General features: G+C 39.7%; 1 protein-coding gene and 1 long non-coding RNA gene across 7 annotated transcripts in view; one reads left to right on the top strand and one right to left on the bottom strand.

Moving 5' to 3' along the window:
- Positions 1-25,396, top strand: part of CCDC192 (coiled-coil domain containing 192) — a 224,497-nt gene that overhangs the window by 160,580 nt on the left and 38,521 nt on the right. The window contains exon 7 of one of the 5 annotated variants that reach the window (XM_008530077.2): positions 17,883-18,226. The exons of 3 other annotated variants lie outside the window; for them this stretch is intronic. In XM_008530077.2, the coding sequence (XP_008528299.2) occupies positions 17,883-18,169 (287 nt within the window). In that variant the 3' untranslated portion in view covers positions 18,170-18,226. Of the gene's footprint in view, positions 1-17,882; positions 18,227-25,396 lie in introns of those variants that run through there. One more of the 5 variants, XM_070571256.1, reaches the window with a different exon arrangement.
- LOC139075333 (uncharacterized) lies at positions 4,968-10,135 on the bottom strand. Of its 2 annotated transcripts, XR_011525632.1 has the most exons (3): positions 9,994-10,109; positions 6,145-6,174; positions 4,968-5,386 (listed from the first exon to the last, which is right to left on the bottom strand). It is a non-coding gene; the product is annotated as an uncharacterized lncRNA (long non-coding RNA). The 2 variants fall into 2 exon arrangements; XR_011525631.1 differs by lacking the exon at positions 6,145-6,174 and having other exon boundaries at positions 9,994-10,135.

The raw sequence follows: 25,396 nt of genomic DNA, 5'->3' as shown, positions 1-25,396 counted from the left end.
CTATCAGTTCAGATCAGATTTTGCTGCCAAATGAATTCAGATTGGGTCAGGTCAGATTTTGCCACCAGATGAGCTATGAAGAACTTCCAGTTTCCAGAGCTTTTCAGATTTTGGAAATAGAGCTATGGGATTGTGAACTTGTACAAATGGAAACTTCTTCTTGACCATTCTACTAAATAGAAACATCAGTTGATTTACAAGAAGAAGGGGAGCTTTGATTTGGGGAATGTGCTTAGAAATATTAAGCAGGCAACAATAACGATGCAGTTAACATTTCTTGTGCAATTTTTATGTGCCAGGCATTACTGTAAGAGCTTAACATGAATTAACTCGCGTAAATCTCTTACAATTCTATGAGGTACTGTGTTGATGTATTGATAGGTCTATTTACAAATGAAGAGACTGAAGCACAGAAAGTTTAAGTAACTCTGCCAAACTCACACAGCAAGTGATTGGAGTTTAAACACAGATTGCTCCCTTCCCTGAATATTAATACTATAGTTTTATGTTCTACACAAAGAAAACAGTTCTTATATATCATTCTACACACATTCCTCTTAACTATAGGAAACTAAGGGGTATATTTTACATTTGAAGTCCTATAATACCTCTCAAGAAGCTTGCTTTCATGTGGAACGTCTTTTGTAGAAGAGAACATCTGCAATTCTTTATCTTAAACCTGAGCCGATTAACAGATTATTGATGCAAACAAGCTTATTATGAATAATAGAAGAATCAAGCATTTAGATTATTCCTTGAGGATAGACGCTGGTTTCTAGTCACTGTTTTATCTCCAAGGCCTAATTTTGAGGCTAGTGTATGATTATTTTCCAAAGCGTCCTCTGTGTATAACAGGCGCTTTGTAGAGTGAAAGAATAAACCCAAATCTCCAAAACCCCTCAAAATAAATGAGTCCCATTCAGAAATGCTAACTTATATTATTCTACTTATTTACATTTTTCTCTTAGTTGATGTTAGTCCAGAAGAATTTTTATGAAATCAAATTTTATGTTGATTTGTTTTTACATAAAAGTATAGCATCGATGGAGGGGAGGTTAAGTTTGCTTTTAGCCAAATGTTATTGTTTTAGCTGGTCTCTGCTGACTCCTGGCCATGCTTATGTAAATGTGTATTTATAATGTATATATGCACGCGGAACGTGTGACACATTCTGATAGGATCAGGCCTTATTCAAACAGCACTTGGAAAATGATGCTGCTTATCAGGTTTTACCACTCCAGATTCTTGGTTGCTGGAGTCAGGTGCTTCCACTTGGTTCCCATGCTTATCTCTAACAATATCTGAAGGGTTCTTTAACTCAGAACTTTGTAAAGATGAAAGGATTGGGAAGGCCTGAAACCATACTATAAGACATACTATCAACAGTTTTCTAAATTTACCTTGAGCAAACCATGTAGTTCTTGTATTAATTGCTAATCCTATTCCTTAAGGAATTTGTGGATAAAAAACCAACTCCTTCCTGGTCCTGTCCATATTTTGCATCGTTGCCCTGGTTCTCCCCTATGGTTTGCACTGTCCCAGTTTCAGGCTGTATATGGCAGAGTCACTCTCTTGTATTAGGGCTTTTCAATCAATTGAGAATTCTCAGTCTCTTCATCTGCAGTTGTTCAGAGTTCTCCCTCAAAGCACAAAGTCTTTCTCTCTGAAGTTCTGTAGCAGATCTTACCTTGATACTGCACAGGACAGTGCTGGGACCTTAGAGAGGCACTATTTTTCAAACCATCCTCTGCAAAATTGCCCAAGGACAATTCGTCCCTCTAGCTTTTTCCTCTACTATGCTGCCTCACTAGATCTCACTCTCCCTCCCTCTTTCTTTCTCTCTCTCTCTCACTCTCCCTAACCCTCTGTACTTTTATCTGTTTTGCACTGCAGGGGCAGCATGGGCCATTTTGACAGAGAGTGGCACTTTCAGGTAGGGTAATTCCAGATAAAGGATTCCCCATTGAATAGTAGCCACTTACCCTCTATTACTTCCTGTGTCACATTGTCTCTGGATACCTCTTTGGCTTTTCTTAGATTACACAGACATATGTTGACACATGGAGAAATATATACACCTACACTCCTATGCCATCCTTGCAGAGAGATGATAATTTGAAGATTTAAGTTGTCCTACTGGTTTTTCAAATATTTATTATACTAGTTATTAATATAGAATCAACTTTAAAAATCTTTTTTTTCAATTTTAATTGAAATTCTTACTTGGCAACATTCTTAATTTCCCCATTTGGGAGACTCATGCTCATATGCAAATATGTAACTTTGTGGTTTATCATCAATAGGACTCATAATCTCCAGGAAGCTGAAAAAGCTAAAGACATAGTAACCAAGTTGTTTTTGCTCACCTTTGGTCTTTTGGGCTGTTTTTCCAAGAAAAGACTGAGAAGTAGTTTTGGGGTCATAGTGACACTAGAGGGATACTAAATAAGCTATTTACTCCTTTCAATCCATCTATTGAAGACAGAGTCACAATCACCATCATTGCCTTCAAATTAACTCAACGAGAATCTGGTGCTTATCATGTACCCACTAGGGGACAATGTGGATGTAGTACGGGAGATTATACTAGACATAAGAAGCTTAAATGCCAACATTTAAACTAAAAACACGTTATTTTAAGTATCAAAATAGTTTAGAATATATGCCCTGAAGCCCAAAGTCCCTAATACAATTACAGAATTCTAGAATCAGAAAAATTTTTCATTGATTATATAAATTAACATTTTTTGTTTACTAAATGAAGAGGCTGGCACACAGAGGGGCTGATTTGTCCAAGATTTTAGGAAATTATTGTAGTGGCCATTTACGTGAGTATAGGCCCTGAACCCTCTCCTTGCATCTTTTGGGCTCTGCCCTTTCTTCCCATACTGAATTATATAATTCACTTGCTGGCTCTTAGACACTATTAATTTGTCAAAGAGTGTATTTTAGAGTGTATAAATATACATTTTAAAAATTTTGCGATGAATATAGTAGGCATTTTAGAAATGTTGACATTCTTGGCATTGAACATCATTGTGCACTAAAAAGTATATGCTACTAAAAATATTTCTTCTTATATTTAGATTTAAAAATTCTCTTCAAATTATAAACAAACATCAAAGCTAAATTTGAACCTAAATTGAATTTTGTTTGAGTTCTTTGGCCAAAAAATAATTCAATTTCCCCAATATCAAAATGTCACAATGAATAACTTCTTAATATTTTTCAAAACCAATAAGTTGCATCTAAAACAACCGGCATCTTATGCTGCTAGAATTTTGATACTGATGTGGCTTTTACTAGATGTTTCCTATAAATTTGATTTTTGCTGATTTGCTTTACTTTATGCTATCTTCCAGACAATAATTGTTCAATTTATTGAAACTCTTTCTAGGAAAATGGCTACTAAAATATGAACTTTATAATAATTGAGAGAGGTCTTTCTTTATTCATCATTCATTCATTCATCCATTCACTTGTCTTTCTGACTTCCTTTCACTTCTGTCAGAAAATTACTGTCATAAATTGCGTTACTTTAAATACATTACAATGTTATAAGCTTAACATCAATTGCACAGCCCATCCATTGGTTCAGAGATGAGCTTGTAATCTAATATGAGCCAATGGAATGTGAGGGATACTTGTTGAAACTTATGGGAGAGAAAAGCCTCCTATTTTTCTGTAGTAGATAAAGGTAAAGACCCTCTTTGACACTAGATAGAAAGAAGGAGGGTTATCCTTGACAGACAGTGGCAGTCATCTGTCTACCAAAATAGTACCAGGCTAGGAAGAAGCTGACATTGTAAAGACAGAAAAGAGAGACCAAAAGATCTTCGGCTACGTTATTGTGACTACTAGTTCAAGTCTTGCCCGAAACTAGCCTTATTTCAATACATTCTCTTTATTACTTAAGCCAGTTAGAGTTGGGGTTTTGGGTTTTTTGCACCCACAATAGTACTGAACGATACACTATTATTGCCATTATGTATAAAAACAGTTTTGTTTGTTCACTATGGCAGACTCTATTAGTCACCTACACAAAAGACTCCATTCTTCTTCCTTCTTAACAAAGCCCCAATTTTATTCATAATTTAGGCAGACAATGTATTTCAAGGGTCCTCCTCATCCACACCAGAATGCTCCTGTTTATTAGTCTTAACCAATAATGATGATTCTACTTTCTTGTCAAGGGCTGCTTTGGGAATATGATATAACCACAGACAAAAAATGTATAAGGTAAATTGTGCTGCAAGAATCATGGAAGTTTTCCTAACCCTTAAAAAGGTGAGACAAGACAAGACTCTCCTTTGTCTTTCAATGTTTAGACAATGCCCTGCAAAGGATATAGCCACTTTACAAATAGGAGGGAAAGACCACAGAAACTAAGAGAAGCCAACCTGGCTTCCTTGAGCCACAGAATGAGCTAACCCTGGAATTCCCCAGACTTCACCTTATGTGCGGTAACAAATTCCCCATTGTCTACGTTGCTGATAGTCATGTGTACTGTTATCTGGAGCTGAAATCACCCTGACTGATATATTCACAGATGGTATTGATTCTTTGAGGTTAATTCCAACTAAAAATTGGAATTACCTCTCTTGATTGATTGAACTCCAACAAAGATATTTTTACAATTTTAGGCACTCTTTCTCATTTGAAGGTTCAATCTAAGTGGTTTAAGAATAGAAGTGACCAATTAGTACATAATACAGATTAAATTTAAATAATTCCTATATCTTCAACCAGAGACAAAATGAGAACTTGGCCTGCTGAAAATTAATATGTCCTAAGCCTTTGTTTATCCAGGTGGTTAGAACCAGAAGACACAGAGAGGGCCATCCTGGAAAATAGCCAGAACAAATGGCCACAAGACTTAATGGTCATTCTTTTGCCAATTCCTAAGATTCCTATTATCTTAGCATTTTCCAGATCAGAAGTTAATAATAGATGGAAACAAAAAAGAATGAGACACCTGGTATGTTTTATTCTTTTAAAGTCAGGAATATTCCATAAATACTTGAGAAGTACTCAGAATATGACACCCAGGGATATGTGGTGACCTCAGATCAGGAGAATATGCTTGTGGGACAAGGCTCACATGTACTTATATGAAATACCTGATGGTAGAGATAGGGGAGAAGGAGGGGGGAGTGGTGATGAGGTTGAAAAATGGCCTGCATATTCCAAGTCTGCTTCTACGCAAGGATTCCGTTGGTATCAGTCATAAAAATAGAAACAAGATATAAACATTTACTTTGCATGATTGCTAAACAAGTTCTTCGTAAAATGACATAAAGTAAGTGCTCTGTTAGTGTTCATTTCTTTCCCCACTTCCTTTTTCTTCCTCTCTTTTCCTTCTGTCTTACAAGTATGGAGGAAGGAGCTATGGAAAAAGGAAAAAAGTGAAATCATAATTATGGAAGTATTTTGACATGTCTAAAAATTATAAATATTATTTTCTAATATTTATGTACAATACATTCAAAATATATACAGCAAAACTTCCCCGTATCAGAATGGAAGCATTTTGCTGAGTATTTCACCAGTTTCCTTGACAGCTTTTTGCGCTTCTCTAAAGTGCCTTGGATTTAAGCCCAACCTAAAAATAACCCTTTCACCATTAGCTTTGATGATGTTCTCAAGGTATGTAATTTACATGATAAAGTAGGTAACTAATGGGAAAAACATCTATCAAAATTAACACATGTACCAAATATCAGAAGATTTCCTAAATAAGGAAAAGCTTGTTTGAGTTCCCTCTTGGGGAATTTCTCCATTACTTTTGACTGTAATGAAATTATATCTTGAAATTTCAAAAAATAAAATCAAGCTGTTAAAATTGGAACAGCATCCACTGGGAGGAAGAATTGAAAGAACCATGTTTCACAAGCTGTCCTTAAGAACAGGGCATTTTTATGCTGCCAATTTAACTTAGCAGAGACCTTCCTGGCCTTCACCCATCCCTGGGGCGATTTCTTCCTGTTGTCTTATTACTGTAAAATTTAAACTAACAGCAAGTTTCATGAATAGAAGTGAAAGAAAGAGTTAATAAAAATGAAGTTAGATGTAATTATGTAGACGAGCAGAATTTGCCACCTTAAGACTATCTCTTAGGTGTGAGGATTATTTTGGGCTTGTTACCTTTAAGGAACTGCAGACAGGGGAGAAGCTCTGAAAACAAAGCAGAAGTTACCTTTTGTAAGAGACATTTACATGTAAGGGAAATCTTCATTTGTAAAGGTGTCCCCCACTCAGTACCAAGAAGAGGGGGAGGTGACCTTATCTCTAGAAACTTACCAATGCAGAAGGCAAGGACTTAAATCTGCATGAAAACTTTACTCTTATTTACTGTGCTTTCTCTGGTAATCTCCCATAACTGACTCCTCCCGCCCCCAACATCCTCCTTTATCTTTAGCTGAAGATGTTATTTAAGATGACAACCTCAGCCATTCTGGCAAGTTGTTCAGTTTTCCTGGGTCTCTCCCATGTATATGTGTCATAAAGCTTTGTTTGATTTTCTCCTGTTATTCTGTCTCATGTCAATTCATTTCGTAGACCAGCCAGAAGGACCTAGAGGGTAGAGGAATTGTCCTTACTTATATAGGAGGTAAGATTGATAAGCAGTGTTTGTTTCTGTGAGCTATTCCTCTCAAGTGTGCAAGGGCCCTCCCACTTTCATATTTTCCTACCCACTTCAACTTTGCTATTGCTTCTCATGCACTCAAACCACTTTTATGTCCTTCCCTAAAAACTACTTTTCTCTTGTTCTCTTCTAAACTGAACCCTGTAGATTCCAAAAATAAATGTCTAAGTGCTCAGGTGTACCACTGTAAAGCCCATTTGTATCATCTGATAAGTGGTCCCTACCAGCTTGTTAGTTTTTTATGGCCATCTATTACATTTCTGTAAAGTGACTAAAGCTGAGGAAGAAATAATGGAGTTTAGAAAAGTCCTTAATAAAATAGTACCCTGTAGAGATTAAGAACATAATTTTTTAATGAGAATTACAAGGGCACAGAGGTGAAGGATGCTGTAGGAGTGTATTGCTTGACCTAGTGGGTATGGAGACAATTAGACAAAATTAAGAGTTTGAATCAATAGGACTTTGTGATAAGCTGGATGGAAGATCAAAGGAGGAATCTAAAGTAACTCTCAGATTTCTGACTTTAGCAAATAGATGCATGGTGATGCTATTTTACTCAGCTGGTGAACACTGGAAGGATACCAATTTTGGAGGATATACAATGAGTTCAGTTTTGCACATAGTGTATCTGAGATGCTTATGAGATCTATCAATGGAGGGATCAGGGTCCAGAGCTCAGGTCTGAGGTAGAGTTGTAAATGTGGGCATCATTCACACAAATAGATTGCAACCAAGGCCAGAGGAACGAATGAAAATACCCATAGAGAGAAAGAAGGAAGTTTAAAACCAGGAATGTAAGGATCTCCGTGCAGTAATTGACCTGAGGAAGAGCCCACAAAATGAGACCAAAGAAGTAGCCAGAAAGTTTGGCGGAAAAGAGAGTGTCATATTGCAGAAGTCAAAGGAAGGGTGTTTTAATGGGGCCTGTCAACAGTGGCAAATGTTGAGGTCATTCAAGATGATCACTGAAGCCAGTCCATTGGATTTAGTGACACCAGAAACCTCAGCGAGGCCAAGTTAGGACTGTAATTGAAAATAAAAGCTAGAGTGCAGTGGGCTAACACAAGAAAAGTAGGAGGAAAGAGAATCAGAGTATAGATGACTCTTCCAAGAGACTTGACTGTAAAGGTTAGAAGAGTGGTAGAGCAGGAGCTGAAACAGGCATTAAGTAGTGAAAGTGTTTTATTTCCTTTTTAAGATGGAGCAGTTGAGTGTGTTTAAATACTAATGGCTTGGAGCCAGCAGAAAAGTTAACATTTATAAGGAAGAGGGAATAACAATGGCAAAAAATTCCAGAGGATGCAGGAGGGTCTGGATCTAGTCCTCTCTGGATATTGGAAACCCTCAGTTGCCCTTAAATTGAAATTCAAGTCCATTGGTGACACTGCACCCAAATGTCCTATAATGGATAGATTTTTCTCGTTATTGTACTCTGACATTCCTTAGTTTTCCCTTCTGTAATTGTTTCCAATTACTGTTGTAATAAATTACCACAAGTTTAGTGGCTTATAACAATACAAATTTATTATCGTATAGTTCTGGAGATTGGAAGTCCAAAACAGGTGTCACTGGGCTGAAATCCAGATGTTAACAGGGCTGTGTTCCTTGCAGCAGACCTAGAGGAGAATCCATTTCTTTGCCTTTTCCAGCTTCTATAGGTCACTTGCATTCTTTGGCTTCTTCAAAGCCAACAGTGTAGCATCTTCAGAAATTTCTCTCTGACACTGACCTCCAATTCCCTTTTATGAGGACACTTGTGATTACATTTGGCCCTCTCAGATAATGTAGGATAATTTTCCCATCTCAAGATCCTTAATTTAATCCTAACTGCAAAGCTCCTTTTGTCATAACATATTCACAGGTTTTGGGGACATCTTTGGGGGGGATCCTATTGTCAGAGAGACTTAATAGCAGTGTCAAGTCTGCAACATGACTTGTACCCCCTCTCCACAAACTTTATTCCTCCACATAGATTCAACACGCAAAATGCTAATCAACGAAAAAGATAATCCTTTATCCCGTCTTTCCACACACACACAAAAAAACAACTAAATTTCATTATCATTATCAAAGAATAACTCTGCCAATACTATTATTACTGTGGCATCATTTTATCTCTCAATGCCATACAACACTAGAAGCTGTAACACCTTTTGAAAATTAATGCAGATAAACTAAATTGGTGTTCCTCATTTCATAAGGACTTACCCTCATATAAGCCCTGGGCATCAGGAAGAAAAACAGGGAGAAGACTCACTGTGAGGCACTCTAGTGCAACATGCAGTCCAAAGGATGTACAATCATCCTGACTTGTATTCCTCCAACTGACTTTGAATCCATACTGATTCCATTTCAGACAAGCATAGAAACAGTCCTTCATCTATTGTCTCTTTTTTTTTTCTTTCTTTCTCATAGTCTTCTAGGTCTCTCCCTCTCTTGAATTTCCTGTTCTACCAGGATCCATTTTTACCCTTTGGCCCCTGGCCAGGCTGTCAGCCATTGCGTTCATCCATTATTCTCTTCAAAGCAGCCAGACTTATAGGAGGGGACTTCAGGTCCTGCTCGTAGGAAGAGGTAAGAGAGGTTCCAAAAACCCTTCCTGCTGCTTAGATTGATCTCCTCTTGGCATAACTCAGGTGCATGGTTATGCTAACACTGTTTGTGTCATTTTTCAACCTCGTCTAAGAATTCCTTCTGCAGAACAATCCGATGTGATCTGAGACCCTGAAGTAGGTGGGAAGGAACCCTGCCCCAGAAAGAGAGTTATGGGGTAAGTTAACCTACGCTGTCCCACCCTTGCCTAGTAAAACACTGCCCTACCCGTGTACATAGAAGGTGGAAAACAGCACCGCACTCTGCTCACCCAGCAATGTCTGGCCACTGGGAGTTTCCCCACCTCCCGCCATGTGCCAGCCTATATTCATTTTGTGGCACCATCTTTGTGATGTCCTCACTTGCTTTTCCACACAAACAGCCCTTCCCTCCCTCCTGAGCTACTGCGAAGGTATTTACACATCTTTCTGTGATAATGTTCTTATCAATCTTCTTGCACATATCAGCTGACTCCAGCAAGCTCCAAGAAGAAACTTCTGGATTCAGATCTGCAGAAGGGGATTCACTTGTGCCCTGCGTGGTGGTGGTAGCTATTAAACTCTTACGGAAGCTGGAGAGTCACTATGCATCCACCCCAAAGCATGCTCTCTCTCTCTTCCCCTTCCTCTGGTTCCTTCCCTCTCCCACCCCCTCCTCATGGGATGGAAGAGAGACTCCTATTCAGACTTGCCTATGAGGAAATAGATCCATCCATTCATTTGGAAGCAGAAACAGAAGCAAAAGCAAAAACAAACCTCTAAACAGTCATCATTGTCTCTGGATATTCTGGAGATAATTCAGCCAAGTTAGAACTGGCAAGATGCTGCTGAGATTTAAGCTAATTAGAGGAGGAGCGGGAGCCTTGAGGACCGTGGATGCATGCAGTAAGCTAATAATGTTTACAGGCAGAGCCACGTCAGATAACAAGGGAGGGGCGTACAGAGTATATTAGATGTGATCTCTCTTCCCCCACTGTGTGTATTGCTGCCTGGTCAAGAAGAGGCTTGCCTGGGAGATTTCTGGCCTACCTTTTAGGATTTAGCCAAAAGCTTAATTCACTATTGTAGCTGAGCAGAAATTCAATTGCAAAAACCTGGCTGATCATCAGAATTACCTGGAGAGCTTTGTAGAAATATAGATTCCCAACACCCTCCTAGCTTCACTCAAGCGGAATTTCAGCAATGAGGCCTGGATCCTCTGTATTGATGAAGCTTCCCGGGCACCAGCTTGGAGAACCATTTTTATAGCTCCTGAGAATCTCTAAGTCACAGCTCTGGAAGAGACCTGTTCTAATGTTTCTGTTTTTCTACTTAAAAAAGAAAACCGTGAAACTCAGAGATGTTAGGTGCAATGTCGTACAATCCCAACAGTTTATTATCTGGGGAAAAGATGCAGTAGTGAAAAGCTTCGTGTAAAGAAAATATGTGTCTTGGGAGGAAATCTAGGAACTATTCTAATGATACACCAACTGAAAGCCTTGAACTGGCCGTTGCTACGGTGATTTTGTATCATATATGCACTTAACTTTCTTTCATTTATTCACTTAACAAGTGACTTAACAAATGTGCCAAGCAGTGCTTTAGGCACAGAGGATACAGTAGTAAACAAAACAATCGAAAGCTCCGTCTTCATGGATCTTTCATTCTAGTGTAGGGGGAAAGAGTACCAACACGAGAAAAATAAAATAGAGCAGTCAGGTAGAGCATATCAGTAAACCAAAGCAGGGAACAGGGATTTGATGAGTTCAGCAGTGGGGGCCGGGTTGAAACTGTAGGCAGGATGGTCAGGGAAGGGGCCATTGTGTGAAAGTGACTTTGGAGAGGAAAGACCTGAAAGAATTGAGGGAGCTAACCATGTATGCATCAGGGGTACAATTTTTCAGGCAGAGGAAACAGCAAATGCAAAGGCCCTGGGGTGGGAATATGCCTGGTCTTTTAGGAATGAGGATAGTGGGAATATAGCAGAGTGAATGAGGAGAGAAAGAATAGATGGGTCAGCAAGGTAAAGGGGGGCCAGATCACGTAGGATCTTGCATTGTAGCACTTGGTTTTTAGTGTTCATGAGACGAAAAATCATTGGTGGATTCTGAACAAAAGAGTGTCAAGACCAAACTTATTTTTTAATGGGACCTCTCTGTGCAGAGTTGAAACCAGATTGAAAGGGCAGCAGAAGCATGGTGGCCAGATATAAAGCAATTGCAGTACTTCGACTGCATGCGCTGGGCACGAGAATTAGCCATTTCAATAAATACTAAACATAGGCTCACAGTGTTTTATGCCTCGGAGTGAACACAGGACGGAGGCTAGGAACCTGCAGTTCCCTTGATCTGCTTATCTCCCACACATGGCTCGCGGTGAGAGCATCCCACCACGGCAGAGTGGTTAGAGATGAGTGCTTTTCATCCCACCTCGTCTCCAAACACTGAACAAGTTCCCGAAGCATCCACATCAGCCAGACCCCTCACGCTGGTTCTGAGGACAGGTGCAGGCACAGCATCTGCTTGAAGCCCAATGAACTTGAAGCAACAAGTGCTTCCTACACAGTCTCTCTTGCTCCTTGTTTTTTCTAGGTCTTTTTTTTTGTTGTATTTTCTATGGGCTCTCTGATCCCACTGCTCTCCTGAGTACTTTCCCCTGACATCAAGGCTGCAGCCTTTCCATCATGCTTTCAACTAAGTATCTTATTCCCACCAAAGCACTTATTAAATCAGACAGATATTTTTAAGCACTGGATATGGGACTGTTGGGCTATTGCTAGGTGAAAATATAAATTTGCTCCAGTCTGCTACTTCACCTCAAGTTTTCTGTTTAAGATATAATCTTATTATAAGACTGGTCATCATTATGATGTGGGAAGTTTTGTGATACATATCAAAAATTTCTAGCAAATATCACACTGCATTTTAATTCTTTTAATTGACCAAACATTTGTCAATTCAATCTGTTCTTATAATGCTGCTTGTTTTTTCCAAATCAACAAACACACGCCAACTTCAGATGTATTTTAAGCGTTCACAGCATTGGCGGAAAGAAATGGAAAACCCTTCGAAGTCGGTCATTTGGCACTCTAAAGATTGGTCTCTGTACAAATAAAAACATTGAAGGGGCAGATAGAGAAATCTTTGAGAAGTAAGACTAATCTGATTTTCAAGAGGTAAAATATTTGTGCTACAAGAATGCAAAAAATAAGTGAATCATTTATTTCAGAGAATTACTATTCTCAAATGTTCGTTGTAAAAGTCTAGAGGATAGAAAACTAGGAAGGTTTTTGTTGTCGTTTTGTTTTTTGTTCAAGTAGGGAGAGGGATATGTTTACAAGGATGTGCCAATTTTCAAGTCCAACTATGGCAATAGATGAAACCGGACTCCCTTGTGGTTACTGAGAAATATACACAGCTTTCAAAACCAGCTTGAAGGTGAGTCAGAGTGATGGGCATTCATGCAGAAGAGGAAGCTGACATAGTCTTTTAGGCCAAACGGTAATCCTGGGTGGCTTTGTTGGAATGAGGTATTTAATCACCTCACCGGTAAGAGTCTCATTGAGTAAATACTTGGAAACCTTGGTCATTAGCTTGAAAGGCGGAGAGAAAAGTAAATATTCCTGAGTGAGTATCCAGCGGAGGTGTTTGTTGAGGCAAAATCCTGAAGGTCCTTTAGGGTTTAACCCAGGGTTGCCTCTCCCTGCTCAACCCTGCAGCTGCAACTGTAGGAGCCAGCAGCGCGTCTGATTCATTCTCTATGTGCTGGCTCCCAACAACTAATGAATGAACGAATGAACAAAAAGATAACCATGGAGGATATTGAGACCTGGTTGGGGACAAGTGTGCTTCCCATTGTTAGAGGTATTTGAATCAGAAACTAGGTCTGTGCTTCTCAGAATTTCTCTGTTTAGTAAACACTTTTGGGTGGTGGCATAAGTGAAGGGATCAAAAGAGAACACCCTTTTTAGAAAGAAGTACTTAGAAGATCTAAAAAAAAGCCTCCCAGCCATTCACTGGACCACCCTTCAGCTCTGTATCACTGTTTACACAAAACTATTAACTTCCCGGATTCACGAGGCAATGTTTTCACGTGTTGTAGGTCTTTTGACCTAGTGTTACAACACATCTTTCTCTGATTAGCAACAAGTGTACCCAGCTCTCTTCCCAGTCTGTCTATCACAGCCTCCCACCTGTCAGATATCTCTATGAGAACATGTAGCTGCACTGATGGCAAATGCAAATTTTACTCATTGATTACAATTAGCAGCTGACCTAAGAAGACCTTGAGGGACCCCAACGTCTGAAAGCCACTTGCTTAGAAAATTACCAGTTAGGGATATTGCAGAAATAATTCCTGTACAGGTGAGACCAGATCACCCCAAAATGCATATTCCAACTCTAAGTCTCTAAGCTACTCCTTAAACTACAATTACCTCTGCTGTTATCTATTTAGTCATTTTTGACAGACATAACTCTCATCTGACACTTTGCTGAGAGCCTGAAGCTTTTGAGGGTATGAAGAATGAGAAGCTGGAAATGGCCAAAGGCAAATGTCACAATTTCTTCTGGGCCTTTCGTCTTTCAGGGCCCACATCGAAAACTGAGCACAGCCTGGCCCAGCTGCAGACAGAAGGCTCCTGTCGTCTGTCCTCTTTCTAAACCTGCACAACTATCCCCACGGCTTCTCCTGTCTCTTCTTTGTCATGACCCTGAAACTTCCTTCTCACTCCTGCTTCACACCTATTTTAAATGGAGGCTGAAAGAGAGGAAATCATGAAAAATGGCGTCTGCTTGTGAAAACCTCCGCACCAGTAGCAATCGTGATGAGTTCATAGCCTGACTGTGGCTAGTCGGGTTTGTCCCCCTGTCTCTGACAGATAGAAGAATCCCTCTTATCTCTGGGTCTCCTAGAACCTCTGGGTAAGGGGTTACACTGAGATTATCTGGTCAGATGACAGAATTCTCCATGCTTCAGGCAGTCGTGGCCTTGGCAAGACTGTCTGAGCTGCTAGTGAAAGCCTAGGAAAGACATAGGAAAAACCAGTGTTTGAGATTTGGGAACATGGAGAGCAGTCAGGACCTTTGCGACACACATCCCTTCCAGATGAGGGAACCTGGACCAGGGGAGAGGATTGCAGGCCAGATCATACGAAGGTTAGTAGTGGAGTCTGGAAAACTCACTAGGGTAGCCTTGGGCTATTTCCAAGACAAATAGGATGTGAGATTCCTGGAGTTCCCCACTTTGTTGAAGAGCTTATATCACTTTTGTTATTTATAATGTGTTTAGAAACGGAACAAAAATATTTTTGTTATATACGTAAAAAGGTCATTTAATAGTAAAATACACTTGTATGAGATTTTTTTTTTTTTGGTGTACGTGCTTTTATCTTGTCTCTTTATCAGCATTTTCATTTAATATATGAAAACAATACAGTAGTAATCAAAGGCCTCATGCCATCTCTCCTTTTTTCAGCTTCTTGTACCTTCTCCATTCCTTTTCCAATGGTCTTCTCCCTGTGCTATGGACTGAATTGTGTCCCCTGCCCCCATTCATGTGTTGAAGCCCTAACCCCCAATGACATAGTATTTGGAGATGGTGCCTTTGAGAAGTAATTAGGTTTAGATGACATCATGCCAATGGGGCCCTCTTAATGAGATTAGTGCCCTTATAAGAAGAAACATCACAGAGTTTGTGGTGTCTCTCTCCATCATGTGAGGACACAGAAGGTGGCTATCTGCAAACCAGGAAGAGAGCTCTCACGGGAACCCAACCACGCTGGCTCCCTGATCTTGGACTTCCAGCCTCCAGAGCTGTGACAAAATAAATACCTGTTGTGTAAGCACCCAGTCTCTAGTACTTTGTTATGGCAGCCTGATCTGACAAAGACACCTGCGTCACTTTCTCTACCTACTACTCTCTTCTGAGAGGGCAGAGACAGAGGATGTGGACCTAGTGACTATAGTCGCCTATGTAATGTCACTCTGCTGCATTTTTGCCCTTCTCCCCAAATCCCCCCCAGTAGATAGTTGTATACTTTTAGTTGTGGGTCCTTCTACTAGTTGTGGCTTGTGGGACGCCGCCTCAACATGGCCTGATGATCAGTGCCATGTCCGCGCCCAGGATCCGAACTGGCGAAACTCTGGGCCTCCAAAGCAGAGCACACCAACTTAACCACTCGGCCACGGGCCTCTACCTATACTGTATTATTTTTTAAAAAACAATTCAAAAAACACTTTTCAACAGTTTGCCTTCTAGAATAGCACTAAACTCCTTTGTTCAATGTACAAATGGGTAAACAATAGCTTTTCCTGAAAGGAAAGGAAAAACTGGGGAAAGAAAAGATTGACGGAGGGGTCAAAGAGAAAGGAGAACATGACAGACAGACATGTACAAACAGAGAGGCTCCTCATGCGCACCTCCACCCCTAAGCCTCACAGAAGCCCAGCCTTCCCCATTCTGCCCACCATTCCTATCCTTAGCCTCTTCCAACTGCCTAAGGCTGCCACTTCCTATCTTCTCTGTCCTCTCCTGTTAAAACTCACTTCAAACCACAAGAACCCATTCTCCCGAGCCCAGATTTCCATGCCTCCACCTTCTGGGGTAACAAAAACATGATCTAGTGCTAAAGGTTGAGGGTCAGCAATCCTCCCTCCCAAATAACAGTTGTACACATTAACTAGAGCCATCTATAAGGAAGACATCCGCCTGCGTTTCGGAGAGTGCTCATCCAAAAGGAAACTCTAGCCTAGCACTATCCAGTAGAAATATAAGGAGAGCCACAAATGCAAGCCACAAGTGATATTTTTAAGTTTTCTAGTAGCCACGTTTTTAAAAAGTAAAAACAATTAATTTATTAATTTTTAAAATAGATCTTAACACAATATATCCAAAATATTATTTTAATGTGTAATCAATTTTTAAAATTTAATGAGCTATTTCACATTGTTTTCAAACTAAGTCTTCCAAATCAAATGTGTATTTTATACTTACAGCATATCCCGATTCAGACTAGCCACATTCAATTGCTTAATGGCCACATGTGGCTAGTGGCTATCATATTGGACAGTGCAGCTCTGGCCAGATAGAGGTAAAAGTGAGGCCCTGGCATACGAGCAGATGAGGAAGTTCTCTCACCATATGGCCTCCCTCTCCTGAAAGCACAGGCGTGTTGCAGAGGCAACAAAATAAATTCTCCTTTGAGATTTGAGATTTTTTCACTGCTTTTTAAGAAAGGTACTCAAATCACCATCTCCTTAAATGTTATTGTTAGAATTTAAAATGTTGAGAACAAAAATTTTTCCATGGATTCTTGAAATGTAGTATGTTGCTAATAATAATTTCTACGAGCAGAGAACAGCCTGATCTCTCCTCTCACCACTTTCATGAAGCCAAAAGCATCCTGCCTGCCACACAACGCGGTGCTCAAGCTTTCACCCCGTGATCCCTCGGGAAAGTGATGACTGCAAATTCGTTTTGTTTGCTAAGAAATAGGTGATTCTCTGCCTGCGTGCACTACCACAGCAAAGCTGCCCTATCTTTAGCAGGTGTGTAGGTACACAATAGTAGCAGGCTTTTGTATCCTGGACAGACAGTTATGTTTCTCTCAGGTGCAGCTGCAGGGTTTGTTTTCACTGGGGATTAAGTAAATGCTGGACCTTCAGTTATAGCAATCAACTGTCGATACTAAGTGTCAGGTTCATTCATATGCTCTTGGCTCAATTATTCCTACAATGATACCCATGCCCTTGACATCCCTAACTTCTTATAGCTGAAGTCTGCCTTTTATATAACTCAGAGAAATTATTTTAATGGTGGAAATTTCAGGATGAGAGCAGTAAGGAGGGTGGTACTACTAAAGTCTAATAGGATGAGGTTTAATTCAGTAGCTAAAGTTTTTGATGATCCAGTGAGATTTATTTTGAAGAATTCCCTGCTGGCAGCCACTAATCTTTTATCTCTTTGTTGGAGCCTCTCTCTCCTTCCTTACTCAGGCCTGTATGCTTATCTGAGGGTTAGCTGATAGAAATTGACAAAGGATAAGCTCTTCTGTTCAGGAGGTATTCGTGATTCTATTAAGAAATGCTGAAAAGCCTTCAGACCTAAAAGAAATGAATCTCTATGGGAGATGTCAAGCTAACAGAGTTTTCCCTGGATCACCTTATACACCTCTGCCAACTCTAAAGCTGACTTGGGTCAAGAAACTAGTCTTTTCTCATTATCACTTCTCCCAGAAGGGGCAATGACCTTTTCTTCCCCCTAGTGAAATTAAAATTCAAATTGAAGCATACTTCTGCTTGATTGTAGCTCTTGTGAAAGATTCTTAGGGAAAAGGATAACATGAAATTTGGGATGGCTGTTTTTGTAGATTGGATTTTCAAGGACTGCTAATTCCCGTTAATTGAAAGTTCGATGCATATAAAAAAGAGTTGGCAAAGACTGATTCTCCTCCCTTTCTGGAGGCTTCCAAGTTCTTTTTTCATGAGCACCCAGAATCTTTCCCCTCACTGGATCCAGATTCCATTCTCAGTATATCTAACCAGATGATGCAACATCTGTGTTCTCTTTTAAGGACGTGAGAAATGAAGCTTTTCCTCTTCTCTCTCTTTGTGTTCTGGGAAATCAAATTAAAGCTGCTCAGTCTTTCCTTTTCTTGTTTGCTTTAGAAGGCAACACACTAGAAGAGTCCTGTGGCAGTCTGCCTCCTGTGGAAGAAGGTGATCGAAAAATTAGCCTGATTATGGAGTTGTCAACACAGCTTTCCTTTCAGACTGAGAAGATCACTCAGCTGGAAGAAGTTTTAGAGGAAAAGGAAAGGAAGATTCAGCAGCTGGAAGCTCAGCAGGGACCCCATCCTTTCCAAAAGGTCGAGGACTCTCCAGAATGTTTACAAGAAACCTCAATTTTCTATAATAATAGCATCATTCCTGTGGTCTCTAATGAGGATATGTAAAGATTCTCAGTAAGAAAACAATAAAAGTTTATTGTGTCATCAAGGTAAAGTCCAGAACTCAAGTAGTCTCCTCACTGGCAAACTCAAGTTCAAGTTCATGGGTTTGAATATATCCTATAATGTTGATATTGGAAGGAAAAAGCAAAAGGAAGTGTTAAGAAACAAACACTGAGTGTTTCCCCTTTAGACATCAGTAGTCACGTAATCCACCCAGCTGTAGAATACTGTTTTTAGACATTCCTGGTTAACAGTGGAAGGAGGAAAAACACAAAACTAGACAGATGGTCAAAGAACTTAGCATTATCCTCTTACTAGAGGTTTGTCACACTGCAGGGGGGTGGGGGGTGGCACCAATCCCATTTTAGTATGCAGCTCACTTGTGAACAGAATGCTGTCCTGGAGGGCAGGCTTCAAACTGGCGAATATGAAGGTACTGAAGAGCAGAATCATGGCCAGTAGAGTAAATAGCCATGAGGTCTGTCCTTTCGTATCTTCTAGAATGTGTTTCTTTGTGGCATGTATTTTGTTAACATTTAGCAAGGGTAGAAATGAAATAAAACCAAAATAATCAAAAGAAATAAAGAATGGATAAATCAGAGCTGCAGTCCTTTGGGAAAAGTATCCGGAGACAGCATCTCCCTGGGAAAACACAAAACACGGACTTTTCCCTTAGGAGCAAGACTAAGACCAAAGCAAAATATACTCTTCTGTTAATGACTGTACCAAGGAGCTATCGACAGCACAAAATAATATCAGGAAAAATGGAGGATGGGCAAAAGAAAGCTACCCAGGAACTAATAGAATAGAAGAATCATATCATATTCTTCTCCCATGCATCCCCCTCAAGTGAACTATTTCCTACCCAAAGGGCACAGGTAGGCATTAACTTTAAGGAAGACTTTGGTACTTAATTTTTACTGTCCTGAAACAGCATTACTCAGGCAAACAGCTCTAGCTCTCCCATGAGTCTGATTGTATTGTTACTTCTCCATTTAATTCAACAAATATTCATCAAAATTCTTCTGTCTACCAGGCACAGTAATAGATATTAGTTATAGCAAACATGAGAATCACATCATCCAGGAGTTCATAGACACATAAGAGTCTCCTTATATGTAAGGGCGATTGTAATGAGAGATGGGAAATGGGTGAACATAGGCTAAACCTGTTTAGCACTGCTTCAGTAGAAGTTCTCAAATTTACTAAGCATGTGTGATCAGTAAGAATGCACATTCCTGGTCTTGGGTGTACAGCCCGGGAATATGCATTTTCACAAACACATGTGGTATTCCTGAAGAACATATTCTAGACACTACATTTTAAGACTTATTGGTTTAGGGCTGGCTTCAAGTAGAGCTGTCACCCTTTTGTTCCCAAATTAAAAGACTATCCCTAGAAAGAATTGCTTCTTGCAAACCAGGGTGAAGAGTCTTCTACACTATGTAACTAGTGCATAATCGTATTATGGATGCTGACTATATACAAAACAAAATTTCTAAATCTGACTTTTTTTTAAGGAAGTAATTGAGTTTTAGACTCACAATAGCTTTGTGATGTTGAGTCTAGAAGTTCATTACAAAAAAACATGGGGTCTACGAGTAGGTTCTGTTTTCATCCAAAGCTAGAATCTTGCCATACTTGTATATAACCTCAGCGTTTCACCTGAGATGTCTGCAGGTATGTACAGGTGCAGTCTGTTTTCAGAATGAAACCAACTTGCAACTGATCATGAACACACAGCTACCCCAGAAAGGGACTCAAAGCACTTTTCCATGGTTCCAAAAGAACCTTTTCCATGGAGTAGACTTCAGCCCCTGCAGAATCCACTTCAGAAATCCCTTCTCTCTGGTCCCTCCTTCTCATCTCCTCAAATACTACCATCCCCCTTTATTTTTCTGGACCCGACTAGGTCTCCGTGTTCCACTCTTGTAGTTCTGCCCATCACTTCCGACACCACAGTGAAGCCAAAAGTTAGCATGCCCTTACTGTGTGTTTCTGTGAGAAAGCTTTAAATCTTTCAGTTTGTTAAGAGTGGACTCTCTCCCAGACAAACTATCAGCTCTGCAATTTTTGATGTGTTACTATGATAATCAAGTCTCCATCTCCTTATTTTCCAAAGATTATCTTAATCCCATGGGATATTGAAGGTGAGATAGATGGAAAGCAGGAAAGGAGAGAAAAGAAAATCCTAGCACAACCCAGATAGGGGGATGTTACCTTCTAGATCAATCTCCCCTGGCTAATGCCCTGACTAGCCCTCAGCATGAAAGCAGCTTTACAGTGGAGAGAAAACAACAGACAGAGCTGGAGCTGCTGTTGATAATTGATTGAGCCTGTCACCTCTTAACATCCCAGGACTAGCCACTGAAGAAGAAAGCATCAAGAGTCACATTACCCTAATAAACCATCTTTACAAGAAGATGATCTTGACTCTGGTCTAGGTTATCTCCAAATCAGAGGTGGGGAGGAGATTTGGCCTGAAGGTGAATAGACTAATCTCTGTTAGTGACACCTTAGTAACAAGAATTCTTTAAACATCCAGGTTTTATGGGCTGGGCGTTGAGGGGGTGGTGAGAAGAGGTGTTACTGGACTCTGAGGCATTTCTGAGTGGAAAGTTTCACATTCCCAGCTGAACATTTAGGCCATTGTGTGCCCCCCAAGTTCATTTCCATTTTCAGCCATTCCTCCAGAGAATTGAATAGAAAGCTTCAATTGGGCTAAACACCTGGTTCAGATAAACTGAAAACCAGATCACAGCCTACACTGTAAACCAGCCTCATTTCCTTAGGAGCAAGTTGGGTTGCTGAAGTACTCTACTGATCTTTAAAATAGCTGGTGTAAATATCTCAAGGCAATTAGCATGCTGATGACTCTGTTTCTTAATGAAAATTTAGCAAATCGCCAGGTAATTAATAGATCTGGTTCAAAAATAACTGGAAATGCAGAAAATTAAAACATTTAACAAGTAGCACAAGCCATTTTCTATTATTCTATAAACATTTACAAAAATATATGCATAGTTTTAATTCTTCTTTCGCACCAGTTATTAACTTTTCTCAGAAAGTTTAATTGAACGGGCGATATGTCTAACCAATTTATATAAATGTTGGGCTTAACAATTTAGTTTCATTGTTATGTCTGTGTCAAGTTGAAATCATAGCAACATAATTGTTAAAGACTAGCAGGAAAGCAAGTCAATGGAGTAACCACCCAGAAATGGGAAGGGCATTCCTTAGGCTTCAATGAAGTTCAGCAAAAGCAGACATACTGTAATACTTTCCGCTTAAATGCATTTCTGGAAAAGAATAAAATGAAGTGAGTTTTAATTATTTCCTACACTCCTCTCTGTTTATCCCAAAAACCGGTCATTTGCTTCTACATCACACTGAAGTAAAGACTTTTTGTGTTAATGCAACAAACAGAGAAATATTGATGAATGTTGTAGGCCTAAGTCAAAATAATATTTATTTGGCAATTATCAAGTAGAGGATATGCAGAGACAAAACGCTTCCAAAGACAGAAGATATTTTTAAAGGACTTGGAAAATCAAACACTTGAGATTCATAAAGTCTGACTCTCATAATTTGAAAAAATTAGACAAAAACCAGGGGGAAAAAAGGAAAAAGTAAATTATAAAGAGTAAATCATTATTATAACTTTCCTCTGTTATTACATCAAAATCTTTTGTTAACATTTCCCAGACTCAAGAGACCTTTTTTGCTAATACAGGAGAATCAAGTTCAAGTGGGAAATAACTTTTTAAAAATAAAAATACTAGTGCACTGAGACAAAGTTCACAGCAAAAGACACGGTTCGCCATGAGATTTCCCATACGTGATGAAAGTAGGACTTTTATGGTAAAACAAAGCAAAACCAATAAGAGTTCTTATTCCCAGCTTCCCAGAGAAATTGAGCATCTGGCGTCAGATACTCAATACATTTCCAATAGCATAATCCTGTGGCAAGATGACATTTAATTGTTTGACCATTTCCATCTACAAGGTTTACATTTGTTTTTTGTTAACAAATAACCCTTAGTGATCAAGTTCAATAATACCCAATCCTTTGTTCTTGAGTGGGAAAAATTACATAACATATGGTCTAACAACTCTTGAATCCATTTTCCTAAATGTCACAAGTAAGTTTCACCAATTTATTACCCGAAGTCATCTTTTTCATAGAATGGTAATATCACAGGCAAAGGATGACAGCAGAAAGGGAGAGAAAGAACTAGCCCAGCACCAGCTCTTTGTCACATGGAATCCAAACAATGATAACAGCAACTTCTAGTTGAAAGAAAAAAAGCTGATAATATGATCCTTGGACTTGTAATAAATTAACATTAATTTATTAAACTTAACATTATTTAAAACATTTTAATTAACCCCGTGGCCAAGTGGTTAAGTTCGCATGCTCCGCTTCGGTGGCCCAGGGTTTCGCTGGCTCAGATCTTGGGCACAGACATGGCACTGCTCATCAAGCCGCACTGAGGCAGCGTCCTACATAGCACAACCAAAAGGACCTACAAGTAGAATATACAACACTGTACTGGGAGGCTTTGGGGAGAAGAAGGAGAAAAAAAAAGATTAAAAAGAAATTTGCAGATTATTTTATGAGGTAGGTTTTAGCTAGATAACCAATCCCAAGCTAGGAAATGCCAAAACCAGGGCCTGCGGCCCCCAGGCTAGTATAACTTTCACAACACCTACTACTTCTGTGCAGTTATGTAGCAAAGACGTTCCTTGTCTATACCTCTTTTTCAGGTCAGCCTTCTTTTCCATTTATAGGAAAAACAATTTTCCACAGGTACCTTCTTTCTCAAGCTTATGCTACCACAGGAGTCAAAAAGCTGTCCAGATTCAACTGACCAATATATTTGGTTTGGCCAGAGCAGTTTTTTGTATTCTGTTTGCTCATTGTGTTTTATTTTGTTTTGTTTTAAAGGAAATGCTTTTAAGAAGAGTGGGGTTTGACCCAGACCCCACCATCTCCTACTGTCTTAAACCTGGCTGCTTAAGACATTTATCTTATCTGCCTGGCCCCGTAGGTAAATGGGTTTGAAATCCCTGCCTGAAATACTCACAAATGTATACACCAGGTCAGATTTGGAATGTTGTGGTTGTCATCATAAATTTCAATGTCTTGAGCTTTTGATTGATAACCTATTATACACATTCCAAATGAGTCCATTACATCCTACATTACATCCTACATTCAGTGTTAATGCATATTCCCATATGTATGACAGAGATAGCACAACCAAGACCTAAAGAAAGTAACTAACCAAGAGTTCCCTGCGTCTTCCTCGTCAGTTCAAGGCAGTTTCTAAATCTTTCTTTTTTAATGTGTGTGCTGTATAGAAGGGAATTCCGACAGTAAAAAGTCATTTATCCATGCCACAAGCACAAGTAAGGAGGTAAATGACAACTACCAGAACTGGCATTTTCTAAAGAAAGAAATCTCACCCAGAGATGTTCTACTGACAATCTACAAAATTCCCCTTTGAGGTCAGTGGCATCAATTCTATTTTACACAGATGGAGAAACAGAGACAGTTAAGTGACATTTGCAAAGATTGTTGGTTCTAGCTCTAGTTGTTTTTGTTGTCTATTTAGATGAAAATGTAGACATTAGGTCTCCTTAGTACAGTTAGCATATTTCTCAATATAGAATGCCTTAAATTTATAAAACAAAGTAAGAAATTATGCCTCCACTTGTCCTGACAACCTTGTGAGTTATATGTTTCCCATTTACAAGTGGGAAAACTGAGTTCTAGACTCAGAGTCCAGAACAGGAGTCCGCAAACTACAGCTGCAGGCCAAATTCGGCTGGCCACCTGTTTTTACGTGGCCAGTGAGCTTAGAATGGTTTTTACATTTTTAAATGGCTGAACAAAAAAAGCAAAGAATATTCATGACACAAAAATTACATGAAATTCAAATTTCGTTGTCTGTAAGGTAAGTTTCATTGGGACACAGCTTTGCTCATTCAGTTAGGTATTGTCTCTGGGCTGTTTTCTTGCTACAGTGGCAGAGTTGAGCAGTTGTGACAGACGCCTCCAGCTAGCAAGCCTAAATATCTGGCCCTTTCCAGAAAAAACTTCGCTGATCCCTTGTCTAGTGTAAATTAAATGAATTGCTTGAAGTCATATACCTAGTAAGTTTCAGAAGTAGGCTTGAGTGTGATGTTCTTATTCCAATTTGACTACTTCTTGTAATCAGAGTACAAACACTTTTACACAGATTCATTCTCAACTTATCATAAGGAAAATTATGTTCCCCAGGGCTCCCCAAATCTCGCTATGTTCTGGCTAAAACATAAGCTCATATGTCTTTTATTGTCCTGTAACAGAATGCTTTTTTAGATTGTTAATACATTTTCTCCCTGTATTTATCCCATTCCATTCCCACATTAAAAGGTAGCTTGCTCTGTGCTCCCTTGCCCAGGACACAGGAGCTTTGTGGAAAAGGAGGAGAGTCAAAGGAGAAGCTGATCATGAGATACTTCCTTTCTAGGCTTTGGAAACAAAAGTCCATTGAGGAAAGAAGTGTTGAGAAAGTGCCTCTGAGGGGAACAGGAAGAGATGGAGATTTCCTCCACCTCTAACGGGAGATCAAGAGAGATATGTGTGTCCCATCAGCAGTAGCAGCCTCTCCCTGCTCCCTGACATTGCTTTCAAGATGTAGCAGGATCTCAGAGAGATCGGTCACATGAAACACCAAGCAGGTTGGATTCTGAGGCCCAGGAGTCCAGGCCCTGCCAAGAGTCCCATACCCACTTGTAGTTTGGATGTGACCAAGCAGCAGATCTGAAGGCATCAGGGTGACTGGGAAGATAGAGCTCTCTGCATCATCAGATCACAGAGACGGGTCTCAGAACCAAGAACCCTGGCCTGAGGCTGGGGAAAGGGAAGACTCAAAATGACTGAAGTCAAAGTTCCTGCCTCCCTGGTGGGATAGGGGCTCAGAGTCAATATTCAGATAATTTATAGAAAATTTTAAAAGGAATTCATGCAGACCTGAGTTCGCAGATTGAGTTTCACATGAGCAATACTATTAAAAGTCCCCATTAAAATGCAAATCACAAAGACTCCACACCTCCATCCAGAAATTCTTGCTAGGTCCGACCTTCCACTGAATTCTGCTCCCCAAGAAATTCATGGAAATCTCACCATGTTGGTAACTCAACGTCTCAGCCCACCATTCTCACGCTGAACCACTATAGCTT

The sequence above is a fragment of the Equus przewalskii genome, chromosome 13, assembly GCF_037783145.1.
Source record: "Equus przewalskii isolate Varuska chromosome 13, EquPr2, whole genome shotgun sequence".
Lineage (NCBI taxonomy): Eukaryota > Metazoa > Chordata > Mammalia > Perissodactyla > Equidae > Equus > Equus przewalskii.
The sequence above is the reverse complement of the archived record's forward strand: the minus strand, read 5'-3'. Positions and strand labels throughout refer to the sequence as shown.